At 38.9% G+C, this 20,448-nt stretch overlaps 1 protein-coding gene across 1 annotated transcript in view; it reads left to right on the top strand.

Annotated features, from left to right (window-relative positions):
* The window catches only part of lmbrd1 (LMBR1 domain containing 1), a 123,322-nt gene extending 111,199 nt beyond the window's left edge, over window positions 1-12,123 (top strand). Inside the window, exons 15-16 of the mRNA XM_057847558.1 lie at window positions 7,160-7,251; window positions 10,976-12,123. Of these exons, the coding sequence (XP_057703541.1) occupies window positions 7,160-7,251; window positions 10,976-11,086 (203 nt within the window). The 3' untranslated portion in view covers window positions 11,087-12,123. The remainder of the gene's footprint in view (window positions 1-7,159; window positions 7,252-10,975) is intronic.
* Window positions 12,124-20,448: the final 8,325 nt, after the last annotated feature.

Genomic DNA, 20,448 nt, shown 5'->3' with positions numbered 1-20,448 from the left:
CTTGGTGAGACAATTGCTGCAAATGTTAAAAATGGAAAAGGCTAAACATGACTTATAATCTACTTCAGACTGGGGCACCATGTAAAATGTCTCCTCGTGGGCCATCATCCATGTTGAGAAAAGTGAGGGCTCAGTCTAGAACTACACGGCAGGAGCTCGTCAATAACCTGAAGACAGCTGGATGCACTGTTTCAAAGGTTACTGTCAGTAGAACGCTACGCTGCAATGGTTTAAAATCATACATTGCTCAGAAGGTTCCCCTGTTGAAGTCAGTACTTGTGAAGGCCTCTCTGAAGTTTGCCAGAGACTATCTAAATTATGCAGAGGAGGTCACGGGAGAAAGTCATGTGGTCGGATGAGTCCAAAGTAGAACGTTTTGGTGCAAACTTTACTCGTTGTGTGTGGAGGAAAAAGAAGGATGAGTGCAGTCCCAAGAACACCATCCCCACTGTGAAGTATGGAGGTGGAAACATCACACTTTGCGGCTGCTTTTCGGCAAAGGGGGCAGGATGACTTAGTGTATAAAGCAGAGAATGAATGGTGAATTGTATCTTCAGATTTTGAGCCACAGCCTCCTTCCCTCAGTCAGAGACATGAAGATGAGTCATGGCTGGATCTTCCAACATGACAATCATCCGAAGCACACTGCCAAGCTGACCAAGGAGTGGCTGAGTAAAAAGCATATCAAGGTTCTGGAATGGCCTAGCCAGTCTCAAGACCTCATTCCAATAGAAAATCTTTGGATGGAGCTTAAACTTTGTGTTTCTCAACGACCCGAAACCTGATGGATGAAAAGATTTGTGTGGAGGAATGAGCTAAAATCCATCTTTCCATTTGTGAAAACCTGGTGAAGAAATGCAGAAAGTGTCTGTCCTTTGTACTTGCAAACACATGCTTCTGCACTAAATATTAAAATTATTTTCTCAGGGGTAAAAATATTTATGAACCCCAATAAATTACAAATAAATTATTGAAAAATCATACAATGTCAGTTCCAGATTTAAAAAAAAAAAAAAAAAAAAAAAAATTAAACCTGTCCTGTTCAGCAGTTTGACACGGAGAATGGAAGTCTAAGTGCCCGGATGGTCTGAACAGTTGTAATGTTTCACATTGAGAGTCTGACATACTCCCATTGTGATAATTCAACATAACTCGTTTATTATGACAAAGCAGCGAACAGAGAGGGGTTATTGGGGAACAGAACAAAAGAAACACAAGAGAAGAAAAAAGAAACACAAACTACAACAAGAAATACATTGAACGTCGAGACTAACTACTAATATGTTGGTGCTATCGTCAGCTAGATGTATTTCCGGTTGACACCATGTGAGGGGCCTGTTGACCAGTGAAAGAGGGGGACAGGGGTGGGGGAGTCTCTAAGCTAAATGATTGAAAGGGGTAGAGTGTACACAAATCAGCTCTGTGATCTAGAACCCAGTAATCGTGTAAATCCCTTGTGAGTGTGAGCCTGTTGGCGACCAACCCTACGCCGCCCCACCGCCAATCCCGGCACCGGGACCCCCCCACCTGAGTGCGCCCTATCACATCCAGCCGCACGCGAGCCTCACCAGGTGCGCGACAGCCACGCAGACGAGCGGAGACGCCACACAGGCGCCAACCCAGGGCCACGGCCCCCCCCACACCCAGCCAGCCCGCGCCAGGGCCCCGATCAATCCCCGCCCCAGACCACCCACGGCGCACCCGCAACCGCCCACCCCTCGACCCACCGCCCGAGTACCCACCCCGCACCCCGAGCAGGCGCTACGCCAATCGCCGGAGACCAGGGGACGTCCACCCCACCGGCAAGGGACAGCAAGCCCCACCCAAGGCCCCGCGGCCCCAAGAGGCCCCGTCAACGACCCCGCCGGTAAGAGGGCAGCGGTGGCCGCTTCGGCCCAGAGAGGCGGACAGGGCCGGAGACATACCAAGGGGACGGAAGTGCACCCCCCTCCAAACCACCCCTGGGCCAGGAGGGGCGTGCGGTATGACACCAGGGGACACCCGGTACAGGGAGACGCGGCTCCGGCCAGGCCGACCCGGGAGGGAACTATGGCCACCGCATACACCACCCAGCTCCCACCCCACCCTGGCCGGCAGGGGAAGGGCCGCGGCCCCAGACCGGCACCCACGCGGCACCCCCACCCGCCCATGAGACCAGCGCAGCGCCCGACGGGACTCCCGCACGGCCAGACGCAAACAGACAAGCCCTATCTGAAAATCCCTGGGCCAAGACCGGCGATTTAAGAAAAAATTTATTTTTTAGATTATGTCCCTATAAGTGGAATTGCATCGATGATTGAAATTTCAGACGTCTGCCTATTTTCTAAGTGGGTGAACTTGCAAAATCATAAGTGTTTTGAAGCAGTGTGTTGAATTTATACATGATCATTATTTTCTTAATTTATTCAATATCTTTTTGTTGATGTTCATATCTATAAATAGAAATTGGGTTTTGTTCAAATAGTTACTCTGAATTAAGCTGTCCTGAAAAGCTGTAGTTGTATGTAATGGAGCTGACAAAGGATTTGAGCTCCCAAAGGATTTGACAAGAAATTCCTTTAATGTTCTAGTGGTTGAAAAAATGGATCCTCAATAGAAAACAAATATTGTTAGTGTACATAGTTGAAGGACAGTGGTTAACCGGGTCGCAGGAAGTGGCGCAATGTCCACTTACAATGTGCTAGCGTGTCATAGATTGAACCACTGTTACTAAAGTGCTCTTCAGCACGCACTGCTACTGCTCGTGCTTCAACTAAGCCTTTACTATGTATCGTATATACTATTTTGTCAGAGCATTTGTGTTTTGCTATTGTGAATATTGTTATTTGCAAAGTGATTCTTGACGCATACGATACTCATCAATTTTATTGTATAATATATTTGTGTGGGTGTGTGTATGTTTGAAGTGCTTATATTTGAATGGTGAGCTGGAGGTTTTACATAATGCATGGTGCGACTTGGAGATACGGTGAGTCAAAGTGAAAAACCTGTACTCTATGCTCGGGGATCCTCTCAGAGAGCGCTAATGATTCCACCGTAAGAGAGGTCAGTAGTGTATATCATAATACATTTCAACAGGCTGCTGTTGTAAACCATATGTAGGTCCCACTCGGAGACGCGCAAGTTCTGGAGAGCAGCTGGAGGGCTGCAGATGGCCCAGGTTCTGGTGAAAAATAGTGAGGTCATTGAGATCGATATGGACATTAATGATGATTTTGAAGTTGATTTTTTTGTAATTCCTTCAGTAAGGTTTCACTTTCTATTTTCTGTGTATGAACACATCACTTTCTTTTTCTTGGTTGGGAGGCACCTGTATACACTCTAGACTGGTCATCAGGGTACATTCATTCGAATCTGATAAAAAACAATAATTTAAACTCTAATTTAGATCTACTGACAAGTTGGAGAAATCTCTTGCAAACACTACACATGGTTGTTACTCCAACACAGTCTACCTGATTTGAATGTAAATACTCTTAATTTAAAGCAGGAAGGTCGTGGTTAAGAACATACAATATGCACTTATTTTTTCATTTCATATCAGATTCATACATTCTTTTCCAATTTAGTTATGAGTTTAGGGTTAGGGTTTAAGGTCCAAACCCTACAGGTTATAGGTCACACTGAAGTTGGAAATAATGATTTATCATGTTCTCACTATTTTATATTACAAAACTTTTAACTTTTTAACATGAGTGTTTAAAACTTTGATATCCAATATCCATATGGGGGCAAACCTTTGACCAAGGGTGTAGGGCAGGCTCTTTTAATTTTGAACCTATGAGTGTGCACCTGTTAACTCATTCACTACCAAACATTTCACAAGACATCCCCTTCTTTCAAACGCCACAGAATATTGTGTTCTATGGCTACATGAACACAAAAAGATTAGATTCGCATCTTTCATCATCAAAAAGTTTTTTTTTTTTTTCATTGCTGTGCAAATGCAAAGAAATAATATAATATACATATTGTATATTTTACCTTTCGAGTGAGGCATTGTCCTCTTTCACAAGATCGATGATGCCTATCGCCTCACTTTTCGTGACACAAAAACGCCAGGAGAACTATTGTTTTTTTTTCACTGACCAATTATAATCAACATTGTGGAACAAACAAGACAAAATAAAACCCAAAAATATTTGTCAAACTTTAATATTGAAGTCCGATTGACAAATCCTATCTTATGCCCTATTGGAAATCGACGTCTTAATTGAATCTCTAAAACTGACCATAAATGCTCAATAATGTTGAGGTCTGGGGATTGTGTCGGCCATACGAGATGCTCAACTTCATTAGAACGTTCCTCATGCCATTCATTAACAATTACGTTCAATGATTATGATGTCAAAATGTTAGGTGTTTCCATTATTTTGTCCAAACCCTGTAGTTGTGAGTTGCATGACCTGGGTAGGAGCGGAGAAAAATAAAGAGTGAAAAGTGAGCTAGACTCCTGTGCTGATTTCCTTAAGCAACATTCCACTGCCAATTGTTGCAAGCGCGAAAGCATTAATTAATATCTAACCTTAGAACTGATATAATCTAGTTAATTAGACCTACAAAATTGTTTTCTGTACCATTTTGCAACGTAACTCAATGAGCAACAGGTGTCTCGCCAATAATACGATACAGTTCACTTCACTTACTTTTTTTTTTTTTTTTTTTTTTTAAGCTGTCCTGTATAGCTGCTCAGACACGGAGAATAGGAATCTTGAGAGTGTCCTTAATTTTAAGTGGGCCAGATTTATTACATTAAAAGTTAACTAATGAAAGTCGCTGCTGAAATTTCATTCTTTTAATGAGCCATGTAACTTGTTATGATGCACGGTTTTGAACAGGCGTGATAGTGGTGTGTGGCCAGAGCGTACACATCTGATGTTGCTCACAGTGGTCCTCAGTGTGCTCAGGGAGCTTGTCTGTCTGCTCAGACACATGGAAAATTAGTGTGGGATTTTTAAAACTGTAAAACTCAAATGAGATTATATCCCGTTTTACTTGGTCGATTGACTTAAAGTAAAAACGAGAGTGAACCTCAACTTTCGCACTTTCAAACGAGACCAACCGGCGGCACGTGGGTGACGTAATTACGTGACGAGGCTTCAAAGATGACATGTGCGCAGGACGCCTGGCTGTGTCCCACGACTTTTAAGGCTTAACATGTGGCAATATTTTCCCGTTTAAACGTGTCGTAACTTAAAAATAACGTATGTAAAGACGTTCGGAAGTAGAGGTAGCACTACTATTTTTATTGCACTGAATTTGAACACTGTAAACAGCAGTTGACTGGTTTAGAAGGACAAACTTGTCCTGTATTGTATGATAAGTAGGGCTGTCAAAATTATCGCGTTAACGGGCGTTAATTAATTTTTTAAATTAATCACGTTAAAATATTTGACGCAATTAACGCACTAGGCCCGCTCAGACAGATTTAAATGTCAGTACAGTGAAAGGCCAACTTGTTAATTGTGTTTTATGGAGTTTTTCCGCCCTCTGCTGGCGCTTGGGTGTGACTTGCATATGTTATGTGGCATAATGTCGCCCTCTGCTGGCGATTCAGTGCAGCTGATTATTTGGGTTTCGGCGCGCTTTTCTGACGTGATTATATGTCGACGCGAACTCACACTAATAGACAGTGCTATTCAGACCAGCTAACGTCGGCATCCAGTATTCAGTGGCAGTTCTCATAGCCCCATCACACTGTTTGTGTCTAATACATGCATCGCTTGTGAGTTATATTACTCCTTTGTTTATGTTCATGAGCATTAGATAGTTATTGATGATGTGTATTTGAATTTGTTCACATATATGGTGAAACGCAGTTACATTGTTAGATGCTTGTGAGCTAATTGGCTAGTGATACTGCTGAAATGGACACGTGTGTATACATTTTATGTTATTTTGTGATTTATGCAAGTTGTTGACACATTGCCTTGTTATTTTCAGTTTTACAAAAATACAAGAAACGTGCTCCTGTCAAAAAGAGATGACTTCAGTAAAGCCCATGCAACTTTGCCACACCGTCTGATTTCTTTTTGGAACTTATGTTCACTATCTGTCAATTTGTGTACTCAAACACATTGAGGACAGAATAGGGCTACTAGTTTATTTTTTGATTGAAAATTTTACAAATTTTATTAAAACGAAAACATTAAGAGGCGTTTTAATATAACATTTCTATAAATTGTACTAATATTCATCTTTTAAGAACTACAAGTCTTTCTATCCATGGATCACTTTAACAGAATGTTAATAATGTTAATGCCATCTTGTTGATTTATTGTTATAATAAACAAATACAGTCCTTATGTACCGTATGTTGAATGTATATATCCATCTTGTCTTATCTTTCCATTCCAACAATAATTTACAGAAAAATATGGCATATTTTATAGATGGTTTGAATTGCGATTAATTACGATTAATTAATTTTTAAGCTGTAATTAACTCGATTAAAAATTTTAATCGTTTGACAGCCCTAATCATAAGTAAAATATACCAGTAGTTCAAGGCACATAACCTATCCAAATAATGTATTCAATTTGAATGATTTTTTTTGGGGTCATTTTTATGTTGTGATGTACAGTTCATTTGAATTTGTCATTTATAATGGTCTGATATAGGTTTTAAATGTAATCTATAATAACCATGTAAAAAAAAAGGTTTTCAAATTATTTGATTAATCCTTCAGAAACCATTTAACAGAACAATAGTCCCGAACCAGCACCACCAGAGAATGAAAGCTAACGTTTCTAACCCTCAACCCATGCTACACACCGCTTTCACCTTTTCAGTCCGTCACTTCTCTGCACATTCATGCATTTCAAAGTTACATTCACACTGACAGTGACACAACTTTCCTCTTTTCCGAGACCTTCCTTTCTTTTTTTATGTACACTAAGAGATCAGGCCGAGACACTCCTCCTCAGTATAGTTATGTATTGCATTGTGCAGTGTAACAGCCAGTGTTGTTCAATGTTCAATACTTTTACAATGAAAAGCATTATTGTTTATACTTTTCACGGGAGAATGTTTTATGTGGTATTCAGTAAAATATGTCTGTTAAAAAGGATAAACATCTTGTAATAACTTTAAATTGCAGTCGCACGTTTGAAATTGTTCAGCAACACCAACGTTAATATTTGAATATTCTGTTTTTCAGACCAATGTATTGTGACCAGGTCATATCTTTTCCTCCACAAGTTTTGGTTCTTCAGTACCATCTACTACTTTGGAAACTGGGCCTTTATTGGGGTAAGTTGGTTTAAATTTATGATTTAATAAGTTTAGGTCATAGACTTCATAACCTATTGACATGACACAGGAAACGGGGCCAATTTGTAGGGGGCCTATTTTCAAAAACTTCAAATTCAAATATTTACAAAACCAAAGCTACTACTGACCTAAAACCAAAACAGGCACCTACCTTAGCGATATACTGGACTGTCTCAGAAAATTAGAATACACAATATTCTAATTTTTTGAGACAGTCCTGTGTATATATACAGGACTGTCTCAGGAAATTAGAATACACAATATTCTAATTTCCTGAGACAGTCCAGTATGAGTCTCCATGTCCAGCGGCAACAAAAAATTCAAAGTCATTCCCTTATAAAATCACGATTAATTATTTTTTATTTAGTATAACACAACTTAAAATGGCTATAAAAGTCTCAGATTTTTCACTAGATGCACAAAAATCACCAAATGCAGAGATAATCACCTATATTTTCAGGATCAATAGCCATATTTAACATATCATATAAGTTTTTGACCAAAATGGCAACTTATTGTTTTCTTTTTGTTTGTTTACTGCTAGTTTTCAACAGCTAATAAATTATTTAATTTAACATCAGGAACTTAATACTTGAGGAAAACATGCAGATTCAATCATAAATATGTAAAAACCTATTATAGAATAAAATAGCGCTTTATTATCACTATACACTATATACTGTTAGCGAATGGGGCTAGCGGCCGCCTGGCATAACAGGAGCTTTTCTGCCAAAAAATTCCGGTAAATAAATGCTTAAATCCCCGAACTCTTCATCGATATGGACGTAAAACAGTCTCGATTCTTGGTTAAAAGTAAACTATGAGGCTAGTCAGTTACGAAAATTAGCCGCCTTCATGTGTAAACAAATAAGAAAATTCCTGTGAATAAATGCTTCAATCACGCATGCATGGTACGAAAAATATAATGTTTACCTTGAATCCTCGAACAAATCACTCCTGAAACTATCCTTCCTGTTTGTATGCTGTACAACTTTCGTAAGTAAATCCATGCTTAAATCCGACATGAGCATGTGCTGTCTTCGGCTATTACTAAATGAAGCTCGACCCCATCTGATAAGGCGTCGCGCAAAGAATGACGAAGTGACACGTCAATAGTGATGATGTCTATGGTTAGGTTCATACCACAGGTCTTTAGGAAACAAATCTAATTTTTTTCCTTTTTTTTTCTTGACTGAATGGGACAAGTCGCATAGAAGTGGACCATTTCAAATCCGATTTTGGTCACTTTCGTATGTGCACAGACTTCACTATCAGTTGACAGGAAACAGGGCGTGGGGCCACTCCGTAGGGGGCCTATTTTCAAAAACTTAAAATTAAAATATTTTCAAAACCAAAGCTGCTAGCGACCTAAAACCAAAACAGACTCATATGCCTAAGGGAGTGTCCCTTAGGCATATATGAATCTCAATAAGCAGGGGCATCAAAAAATTTGTCGTTCCTTAATATAATCCCGATTAATTATTTATATAAGTATAACAAAACTTAAAATGGCTATAAGATTCTCAGATTTTACGCTACATGCACAACAACAACAAATGCAGAGATAATCACTTATTTTTTTTCTGGATCAACAGCAACATTTAACATATCCAAATAAGTTTTTGCCCGAACTAGGGACTTCAATTTTTATATTTTTTTATTTAGTGCAAGTGTTTTGACGTGTTTTCAACAGCTAATAAACCACTCCATTTTCACATCAGAAACTTAATATTTGAGGAAAGCATGCAGAATCACCCTAATTTTACTCAACAAAAGCTAATTTTGCATTTTTCTATATACAGTCACAACTTTGGGTTGAATTCCATTGTCACTTATTGCCTCAGAACGTCTTGCCGGCTATCTAGCCCTCGTCGGTTTTAGATTGAAATGGTACATTCAAATCATGTAAAACCCAGTTTTCTTGGTGTGAATGCAGAAATGTCTAAATCACTTGTTTTTTGCCCAAAAATCGGGCATTTGGCCGAAAATTACCTGATTATTTGAATGTAAAGTTATGCTATTGTGTATGGATACAAAACCCAACATGGCGTCCGTCACAAAACAAAGGGCTTTTTTGTCACATGAAGGCAGCATGGAGAACCCAAATGAAGGGAAACAAAGACAGGGTGGCGGTGAACTCAAAAATTGACTTAATGATAACTACAAAAAACACAAAGTACAACCAAAAAGCATCAAAACTTGCATAAACAGAGGATGCGGAAACATGAGGGCTATGAACGGAAGAATCAACATGAACGAGACCAGACCTTGGGAAAAAACACTTGGATTGACAATGACCGAACAAGAACAGACAGCACATGGGGAACTTAAATACAGACATTGGGTAACGAGACAATGAGACACAGGTGGTTTATACAAGAGGCAGTGCATTGGTCAAGACACAAGGAGCAGGCCACAACAGGTGAAATCAGAGTGTAATCACATGGACGATAAACACCAGGGCACAAACCGAACAGAACTTAACCCAAGCCATGACATTTTTAAGTTGAAAATTCATGTAAATAAATTTATGAATCCTGGAATTCCTATATATATGAACGTAAAACACTCTCGATCATTGGTTACAGTAAAAGCAAAAAACTGGGCAGTTGTCATTTATTTTAAGTAACTATTTGAACCTAAAGTGACGCAAATTTTTTCCATTCATTTTATTTTTTTCACATTTCAAAGTGCATGCATGGTGCTATTTTATATAATAATTACCTTGAATTCTCCACCAAATCACTCTTGAGACTTTCCTGCCTACTTGTATGCACTAAAACCTTCGTCCTGTTTCCACCTAAATCCAGCGATAGACTCAAACACACGCTACGTTCTATAATAGGGAAAGCTGCCACGGCGCTGTGCCTGGCCCGGCACCGGTCCGCGAGCCACTTGGCACCGGTCCGTAAGAGAAATAATTATTTCTTTTTAAATCATGTGGACACTGTCAACATTCAAGTATATATATCAGGATCCAATGGAGCGCTGCACCTCAGGGTTGCCAGATCAAAACAGTCTCCAAATCAATCACATTGTTAAAAACAAATGCGATGGCGGGGGCGCTGCTACTTTGTGGTTATTCCACTTATCGTGGCGGGTTCCTGTCCCCATTAACCACGAAAAACGAGGGATTCCTGTATTATAATCATTGCACATAATCATATTACACTATGATGTAAATCATGACCAAAAATATCATTGTTTAAATTAAACATAAGCAACGGGAAAAAAGTGTTGCTTACAAACAAGAGCTTGTTTAAAACGCCCTTTTACAACTGGAAAGCACAAGGTAGAACTGACAGAAGAACAGCTTTGTGTTCAACTTAACATGCCCATATTTCTCATTAAAACATTTCGCCAAGTGGGAGCTAAATTGCATGTTTGCGCTAGCAGATTGTCCTCACTGTTGGTGGGCCTGTTACCCGTGATTTACATAAATTGCAATCTTTTACCAAGATCCTAAATCATTGGCACGATCACTGCTTCAGTAGTGTTGAGGAAGCCATTCGCATTCCGGAAATTCTGAAACGACAAACTGTTTGTATTGATAAAGTGTGAAGTGACTCATTTGAATCAATAGGACACACCCTTAACACACGGTAAATTATCCACATAGATCATTTTGAACTTGAAAACTATTTGTTTTGCTCAACACTCCCCAGCTAGCTTTTTTCCAATGTGTGTTTTACATTTTCTTCAGACTTTCCTCATCGGGCTGGTGGTGTCTTGCTGCCGAGGGAAGAAGTCTGTGATTGAAGGCGAGGTGGAGGCCGACGACTCAGATGTCAGCGATGATGAATATGTGCACTGAAGTTCAATACACACGCACCCGCGGATAAGCGCATCCAGCCATAACTTAAGGGGACTACAAAGTACAATTTGGCACATCATTAATTTGCTTCCATTTTATTTTATAGCTTTGAATGAGGTCTGCTCCCAGACAATGTGACTGACGATGTTGGGATTCTATGAACGTCCTCCAAGGCAACGTGAGCAGACAACCTTAGAAATTAAGACATACAAGTAATTTGTATTTTACATTTTGTACAGCAGGAAAACCTATTTTCATTACCTTAAAATAAACATAAAGGCAAGCCATTTTCCAAGAAAAGTGTCCCTGATTTGCAGTTTACATTATTTAACTCTAACAATTGGAAACCATCTTAGGTCCCAACCTGAAGTTTGGAAAAACCTGCCCATCCGCTTTATTATTATTTTATTTTATGTTGAATTCTATGATTGCTACTGTATGAAACTCAATTCATATTTTTGTCATTCAAATAAAATACTGTACAGTGTACTGTACTGAACCTCCAACCCACTTAGTCTATATGTTCCACTGGCGTGTTACTGAACGTGTTTAGCTGACCATGAAACTTGCTTATTTTCATGTCACATTTAATCAAATGTTCTCATAAAAAAAAAAATTCCCCTCTGTATTATGAAAACACTGGGAATGAAAATGATAAATTAGTGTTATGGAAACCACTCACATTTTAGAAGCGATTGTGACTTATTTTTTTGTGTTTCATAATTGTTATAATTGTATTAGTATTCATTTCAAAGCAAGTGCATCTTTCTGATTTAAATATGGCTGTGAATTGATTGACAGAATGAATGACACCCCCCACCCCAATAATATTGGTGCCTCATGAATAGATATTGCTATGATGGGCACAAACATTGGTCTGAAACTCGATAAAGATCATTTAAGACATTTATTCCAGTTTTGTGCCGCTTATCCACATTCTTTCTTGAAACATTATTCCAATTCTTTATTGAGGTGCTGGAATTAACTGCTGTAATGAGTGGTACCAAGTAACATGTTCACTATTGTATGGTACAAAAATAAAACATTTCAAAATTCAAAATGTCTTTGGTTGTTATTGGGATATTGTAGTGCAGTGTTTCTCAACTTTTGTTGAGCCTAGGCTCACTTTTTACATACTAAGGGAAAAAAATCGAATGGAAAATTACCTTACTTTGATGTAAATTAAGAATAAGTTTTATTTCAAGCACATTTCAACACTCAAGGACACTGTACAAGAGATTTAAAATTAACATACATTAAAAGCAGAGTACATATATATACACATATATGGCGGAAAACACTCAAGTGACTTGGAAGTTCCACTCTGAGTCCCCCAATTTGGCCAAATTTCAAAAATGTCCTATATGCATGTGTGATACATCATTGGAAAGCTTAAAATCTCAATTTTCTGGGGGCAGAAAATTTTGAACAGAAGAGCATTTTAAAAAATAATAAGGAACATTTTAAACAGCGAAACCCTAACTGGAGGTGAGAGCACAAGAGAGAATAATTAAAGGGGCCATGATTTTAACGAGCTATTATCGCATACTTACCTTTTTTCGATCCAAAAACTTCATGTATCACCGAGTGTCAAGACACAGCTGTGAATGGCCACAGCCGGATTTTGGGGGGATTTTATGGGTGAAACGTGGTAATATAACAAGGGTCGCGATGTAGAAATTGCAGACAAGGAGCAGTCGAGATTTTCATATATTTACCCTTTTAAACGTTATTTTTCCATTTTTCTTTCTTTGGCTCGATTATTTATCATCTAACACGGGTCTGCAACCTATGACACGCGTGTCAGCACTGGCACGTTTAGGGTTAACCATTGACACGAGAACGCATGGCAAAAAAAAAAAGCCTTTTTACCTGAAATATAGACATTTTCAGTTGTGCGCCCTGTTATTTGGGTTATTTACGGGAGCGCCCCACACCCCCTCTGCCTATAGCGTTATATGCGAGCAATAATGGATTTTGAGCATCCCTCCAGTGCTTCCTCAATTTCTCAATTCCTGCGCTCGCCATTTTTTTTTTCTCTGCGCTCTCAATTCAGCACATGCTACTAACGTGTCACGAAGCCAAGCAATCAGAGAGCTGGCGGAAGTACCCGGGTTTCATTAATCTGCATTTTTTGGTAATTGCGTTGCTTTAAACTCTGCACTGTCGTATGGAGTGGACCAGCGATTAACATGGCTCGTTGTCATCTATTTGTACGGTGCTTACTTTGGAGAGGAAAAAACATGAAAATTCATGGAAAACAGGGCCAGGGATCACATTAAAGTAGGCTTCTTTTGTATTTGTAATACAAAATCTAAAATTGTGCATATAATCCACTGTTTAAGTTGCTAGTGAAGAAGACGAGTGTAATTAACAGCACCTGTTACTTACCTGTGGCACATAACAGGTGGTAGCAACTTCATCACACGTGCAGCCAGTTAAAATGGATTAAAGGTGACTCAACCTCTGTCCTGTGTCCTTGTGTGTACCAAATTGAGCATGGAGAAAAGAAAAAGGACCAAAGAACTGTCTGAGGACTTGAGAAGCAAAATTGTGAGGAAACATGGGCAATCTCAAGTCTACAAGTCCATCTCTAAAGACCTGAATGTTCCTGTGTCTACCGTGCGCAGTGTCAAGTGAAAAGCCCATGGCGCTGTGGCTAACCTCCCTAGATGTGGAAAAAAGGAAAAATTGACGAGAGATTTCAACGAAAAAAGAGAAACAGATGGGGGAACCTCGACTAAAATCCAAACAAGTGTGACTGACAAGAGAGAGAGATGCAGTTGGCTGGTAAGTTTTTACTTTCACTTTTCATGTTCTGATGTTGTTGGCGGGGGTGGGGGGGGACAGGTGAGCCACGTTGTCTGGCCAGTTCAATACAAGCACAACACGCTGATATTTTTCTTGTTTCACCACCTGCACTCACCTTCATGGGACTTATGTTGATTTCACTCACAATAAAATTCGCCTTGGGTCCGTCATGCGGGCAAACAATGAACTTGCAACGCTGTCATAAATCGTCGTATTTCGAGACAAATGGCTACTCTAATTTGCGTCGGATGTGGAGGTACCCCTGTATTTTATACACGCATACATAGTACAGTGGTACCTCCACATACGATTGCTTCAACACACAATCTTTTCGACTTCCGACATAAAATTTGACTTTCCGTTTGTTTTTACATTCGACGACATGCTCGAAGTACGATTTATGACAGCGCCGCAGTTGCTTTGTTTTCCCGCAAGACGGACGCACGGCGGATTTTCTTGTGAGAGACATTAACATGGTTTCCAAGAATGTTAGTGCAGGTGGTAAAAAAAGAAAAAAAGGTGATGCTTACCAGTGAAATGAAGATGAAATAAGCGCAGTGTGCGCGTATATGAACTGGCTCAACAATGTAGCCGTAGAATGTCACGATCTCAATGGTCCTCTTCCGACCTCCGTTCGCCAGTCTTTATAAGTTAAGGTTACAATTATTACTGTGGTGACATCGCCGAAGAAATTGCTAGCTTTATCAGGTTTTTACTCATTAAACTTGTGCAACACAGCACACCTACTGTCCGCCGTAGCTGACACCAAGTTCACCAACAACAGAACATGAAAAGTGAAAGTAAAAACTCTAATGCACCTCCCTTACTCAGCCACGCGGTGTGTTCAGGTACACAACGTAAAACACATCGGCAACATTAGAACCCGATTCGTTACATTGGGGGTTGGCAACCAGTGTTTCGAGAGTCGCATGCGGCTTTTTAGCGCTGCCCTAGTGGCTCCCTGGAGCATTTTCAAAAATGTTTGAAAACGGACAAAGATGGTTGAAGGAAATATCATTTTTGTTTTGATATGGTTTCTGCAGGACAAAAATGATACAAAAATTCTTAACGTTTTCCAATGCTGTAAAAATTTGTAGAATAAATATTAAATGTTAACATTTCTGTCGACGAAGATTTGCATCATAGCCTGCGAACGTTTCTATCATCAGGGCGGGATGCCAGGCAGATGACTATTGTAAACAAGGCACAACACCTGTTGGCAGCCGAGTACTCAGTTGGGAGTGAGAGAAAAAGTGTGATTCCATGACCTCTGAAGAACTTAGGTTAGGCTCATACCGCAGGTCTTCATGCACGAATCCGATTTTTTCGTGTTTTTGACTCGAGTGAGATTTGAACGGGACAAGTCGCATAGAAGTGTACCATTTCAAATCCGATCTGAGTCACTGTCGTATGCGGTTTAAATACGATCTGGGCCATATTTTTCCAGAATGTGGCAGGCAGTCTGAATTGTCAAGTCTCTGGAATTGGAATACATGCAGCAAAGAGACTGGGCGCTACTGTAGCGGTGCAGCTGTGGGTTAGCGCCTAGCTTGCCTTGAACACGGCTTTTGGGGAAGGGTCAGGCTTGACAACAGTCATAAAGAAATAAAATGGGTTGTGGATAAGCCTGAGAATGCTCGGTTTTCTTTCTGCTCCATATGAGCAATATTTCAAGATTGCTTACACAGCCGAGAGTTGGGGCTAACTGTCCGTGTGTGTGTGTGTGTGTGTGCGTGTGTGCGTGTGTGTGTGTGTGTGTGTGTGTGTGCGTGCGTGCGTGTGTGTGTGTGTGTGTGCCATGCACGGACAGTGCGTGCATGCTATCGATCCAATAAACTTTGAATATAAGACTAAACGGGGATTATTTATGTCTGTTATTTGTGTCCTCTTTTTGGAAATCAAAATATGATCACCTTTGAATGAACTAAAGCTACCATGTGTGGTCATTTGTTTTGATGCTTCTGCGCAGACCTCAAAAACAAAACCGAGATAAAAAAAAAAATCAAAGACATGCCCAGATAAGGGGTATGTTACACACGTTCCATTTTGTATTTCGAAACCTCAAAATAAAAACGACATCAAAAATCGGATTTCTTTATTGCATTTCTATAATTTCATAATAGCAATGAAACAATTCATTGATATTGAAACGTAGTTAAAATTGAGGTGGCATCATACAACAGAGTAGTTACGTGGTGCGTTGGATGCACTGCAGGGAAAATACACATAACTCATTCACTCCCAGCCATTTTCACCGGAGCAAGGCCCTTCACTCCCGGCCGTTTTACTGGATTTTGACTGATTTTGCAAGGCCCACAGAAAATTATATAAAAATATATATTATATATATATATATATATATATATATATATATATATATATATATATATATATATATATATATATTATATAAAAATATATAAACATGAAACCCAGCAAAAGAAAGATTAGACTCTCTTCTTTCAGCAGAATAAAAAGTTAGTTCATATCTTTTTCTATTCTTTAGAAATCAGCATTAGAAAATAGCTTAGTTTGAGCAATTTTCCAATTTCTGATGAAAAAACAGAGAAATTGAGGTTTTTGTAAAAGCATACATTTCGAACATAACTTTGACTTTAACACAGCTATTTTTCGCTTTTGTGACAACCCAAACATCTGAATAATGTTTTCGTTTTACAAAATAACATAAACAAGAGGACAAATAGAGCTTTTGATTGCAAAGTAACAATTTATTTACACATAACTTAACGATTGAACTGTTGAACTATTTGCGCACATAACAACGGGGAAGGCTCTCAGCAGCTCCCGGATGAATGAGGTGGTTCCCAGTAATCTGATGAGTCGGGATCAAGATCGGTCTCACTTTTTTCATCATCTTCATCGTTGGTTTCAGACTTGGGCTCTGGAGTAACGCAACGTGAGCTCCGCAGAACGCATATGGAACCTGACGCTGTTGTGGCCGTCACCATTTGTCTCATCAAGATAGATTATTTTTTAATCCTTCTTTGACGATGGTTTCGTTTTCTTTTCAAAACACTCCTCCAGTGTCGTTTGCCTTTTTTCCCGACCGTTCTCCACATTTTTCTCAAATTCTCACACGTCTTCACAAGGTCTCTCCAACTTCCGCTTCCTGACTATTTTTCTTCATATCCTTTCTTGGCCCGAGATGAGGTCTTACAAATGCGCTACTGCCCTCCAGTGGCCAGTTTTATTGCTTTAAAATCAGTTTTGAGCATTGTGCATTGCAGTTTAGGTGCAACAGAACCTAGAGATGCCTCTTGTCAAAAAAAAAAACAAAAAAAAACGTAAAAGACATATAAATACGTTTTTGGGACACTGAAAAAAAATAAAAATAGAACGTATTTATACGTTTTTGGGAGCAAATAGTTAAATAGTGAAGGCTCATTATGTATTTTTAGCCGACTTATACTTTGATAGTAGGCTAATATAGCTAATACAGATACATATAGCATGTGTTGCCTTCATTATTAGGCTTATTTAAGGCTTTTAATTTTTTGTTGCTCCAGACAAATTTGTTTGTTTGTTTTTTTTTTTTTTTTGGTCTAATATGGCTCTTTCAACATTTTGGGTTGCCGACCCCTGCGTTAAATCATTACAGGTATTGTTGTTATTATTTTATTACTATTGTTTTATTATTATTCCGATTTTTATTTAAAATGGATTTGTTTTGCTCTGTGTAATTGCTATTTGCTATAGTACCAGCAGTATTTATTAAGGATTTAGTGTAAGTTTACGGGCTGTGGAACGAATTAATGGAATTATAATATATTCTTATGGGAAGATCTTGCTCAACATACGACCATTTCGACTTAAAATGTCCTGGAATGAATTAACCTCGTATGTAGGGCTACCACTGTATAATGAGTCAATTCCTGAGTGGGAGGGAAAAAAAATATATATATATATTAGGGCTGTCAAAATTATCGCGTTAACGCGCGGTAATTAATTTTTTAAATTAATCACCTTAAAATATTTGACGCAATTAACGCACATGTCCCGCTCAGACAGTATTCTGCCTTTTGGTAAGTTTTACAGCAAGGCTTTTTGTGCTAACAGTGAACTCTTGTGGTCGCTTTGCGACATGGTTTATTGTTTTCTTGCCAATTCTATATGGCTGCACAACGTCTCGGGCTGACGCCTACGTTGTAATGTTGTGCTTATATGATCCTTTTTTTTTTGTAGTTTTACGACGGTCTAAAGAGGACAATGGTTTGAGGCCATTTTATTAATAAATCAGATGAAAAAGGAAGAAGTCTGATTATTAAGGCGTCATTCACTAGCTGTCTAGCTTTGGAAAAAGTAGACGCTTCGGAGTGAGGACAGCATAGACAGATTTAAATGACAGTAGAGTGAAATGCCCACTACAGTCCTTATGTACCGTATGTTGAATGTATATATCCATCTTGTGTCTCATCGTTCCATTCCAACAATTTATTTTACAGAATATATATGTAATTTACAAAAAAAAATTGCATATTTTATAGATGGTTTGAATTGCGATTAATTGCGATTAATTACGATTAATTAATTTTTAAGCTGTAATTAACTCGATTAAACATTTTAATCATTTGACAGCCCTAATATATATACATATATACTGTATATATATACTGTATGGCGATATTGGAGATATTATCGAGTACTTACTTTGTTTCGATCCAAATACTCCATGTAGCATGTATCACTGAGAGTCAAGGCACAGCTGTGAATGGCCACAGCTGTATTTGTTTGGGATTTTATAGGTGAAACATGGTAATATAACTAGGGTCGCGATACAGAAATCGCAGACATCAAGGAGTCGTCGAGATTTTCTTTTTCATATATTTACCCTTCTACACATATTTTTTTTTCATTTTTTTTTGTTTGGATCGATTATTTATCATCTAACATATCGGAGAAAATGCGACAGTAACAAAAAAAATACAATTAAGCGATAGTTATGAGGTAGATATCCGTGACTTTTTTACAGGCACCATTTTTTTCATTGTGACATAATTTGTTTAAAATATGTAGAATGAATTATTAAAGTAGTTTTTTTTTTTTTTTTTTTAACGAAATATTAGACATCAATTAATGATTCTAAGCTAAAAATGACAGACATTTCGAAAAATAAATATAATTACTTACCTTGTCTTGCGTCTTGTCTTGTCTTGCGATGTCTGTAAACGGGGGTTTCCGGGGTTAAACGGACAAATTAAAAATACTTCGGGGGCTTAAGGCGCCATGAATCTGTAATGGCAGCATATAAACATATTGTCCTATCAAACACACCAGTTCTTTTGGCTTAAAATACAGCAGTTTCTTATAAAGAGGAGTGCAAGAGCATAAACTGCTTTTTCAGTCTTGTCTGTGTTTTCCGCCATAGATATATATATAATATATATATACTAGCATATATACCAGTATATATATATCAAGGTTTTCAAAACTCCTTATTTTCCTCCTAATGTGGATATGTATCAAATGAAAGTGACAGTTAAATACATCCATCCTTGGATTAGTGTTACGCACTCAGCCTTTGCCTGGGGCGGATTTGCATGAAATTTGCTGGGCTTGTTCAATTAGTGTTCATGGCATACGTACCGTGTCACAGAGTATTGTGTAAGCCCGCTTTGGAGTTTGCTTATTATGCGATATGCCGCCCCCACATCACTTGCTAATAAACGAAATAAGCCATGAGCGAAGAAAAAAAATAATAAAGCAGAGATGTCAGATCAGTCTCGTTTAATCTTTTCCTTCCTACATCTTTTAGGCAAATGAGTTAAAACACTTTCCCTTGAAAATGAATAGTCAGTAGAAAACTGCCAAGCAAGTAAGCCTGTAAGTTGGTATTGTAGCAATAAGCAACAAAACTTGATCAATATGATGAAAGACATGTTAGCCTCATAGTTTATATCTGATGTCCTAAACATACAGTCTATTACACTGCTAATATACTGTACAGAGAGGCATGTAAGAAAATGTCGTTGTTGTGTCACTTTTCCTCTCGCGTGACGCTGGTGCAGCGGTCGCAGGCCGCTCGCGGGATGTCCGCAGGTTCGAACTCTTCTCACAGGCTCTATTTGATGAAGAAACAATTTGCCTGAGTGGTGCCCCTGGGTGCAAAGTGATGCATGAGGGATCAATGTGATTGTGTTCATTCACACTCTGTGGGTCTTTTCTGTGTTCAAGCAGCCTTAAGGAGGTGGGGTTGCTACTCACTCCTTGCGGGGACTGTCAGCATCCACAGCTCTATTTGATAACACGCGAACAGCAGTGCCAGTATGTGGTCTGAAGGGCACGCCATCTTGAGTCAGCACTATTGTAGCTACATGCACGCATCTCTGTCAACATTTTCATTTACACAAGATTTTTAATATCAGATCATAGGATAGATAGTCTGGTATCAAAGGTTTCCCATTTCATTATAAGATTTGACTGCAATCCAGATATTTTTTCAATGGACTTGAAAACCCCTCTTATTAGGCTTAATGGAAGTTCAGAATGTTTTACATTAGGCTTAATTGTCGAGTCAGCGGTGGTTTAATTAG

The sequence above is a fragment of the Corythoichthys intestinalis genome, chromosome 10 (assembly GCF_030265065.1).
Source record: "Corythoichthys intestinalis isolate RoL2023-P3 chromosome 10, ASM3026506v1, whole genome shotgun sequence".
Lineage (NCBI taxonomy): Eukaryota > Metazoa > Chordata > Actinopteri > Syngnathiformes > Syngnathidae > Corythoichthys > Corythoichthys intestinalis.
This window is presented reverse-complemented; position numbering and strand designations above follow the sequence as displayed.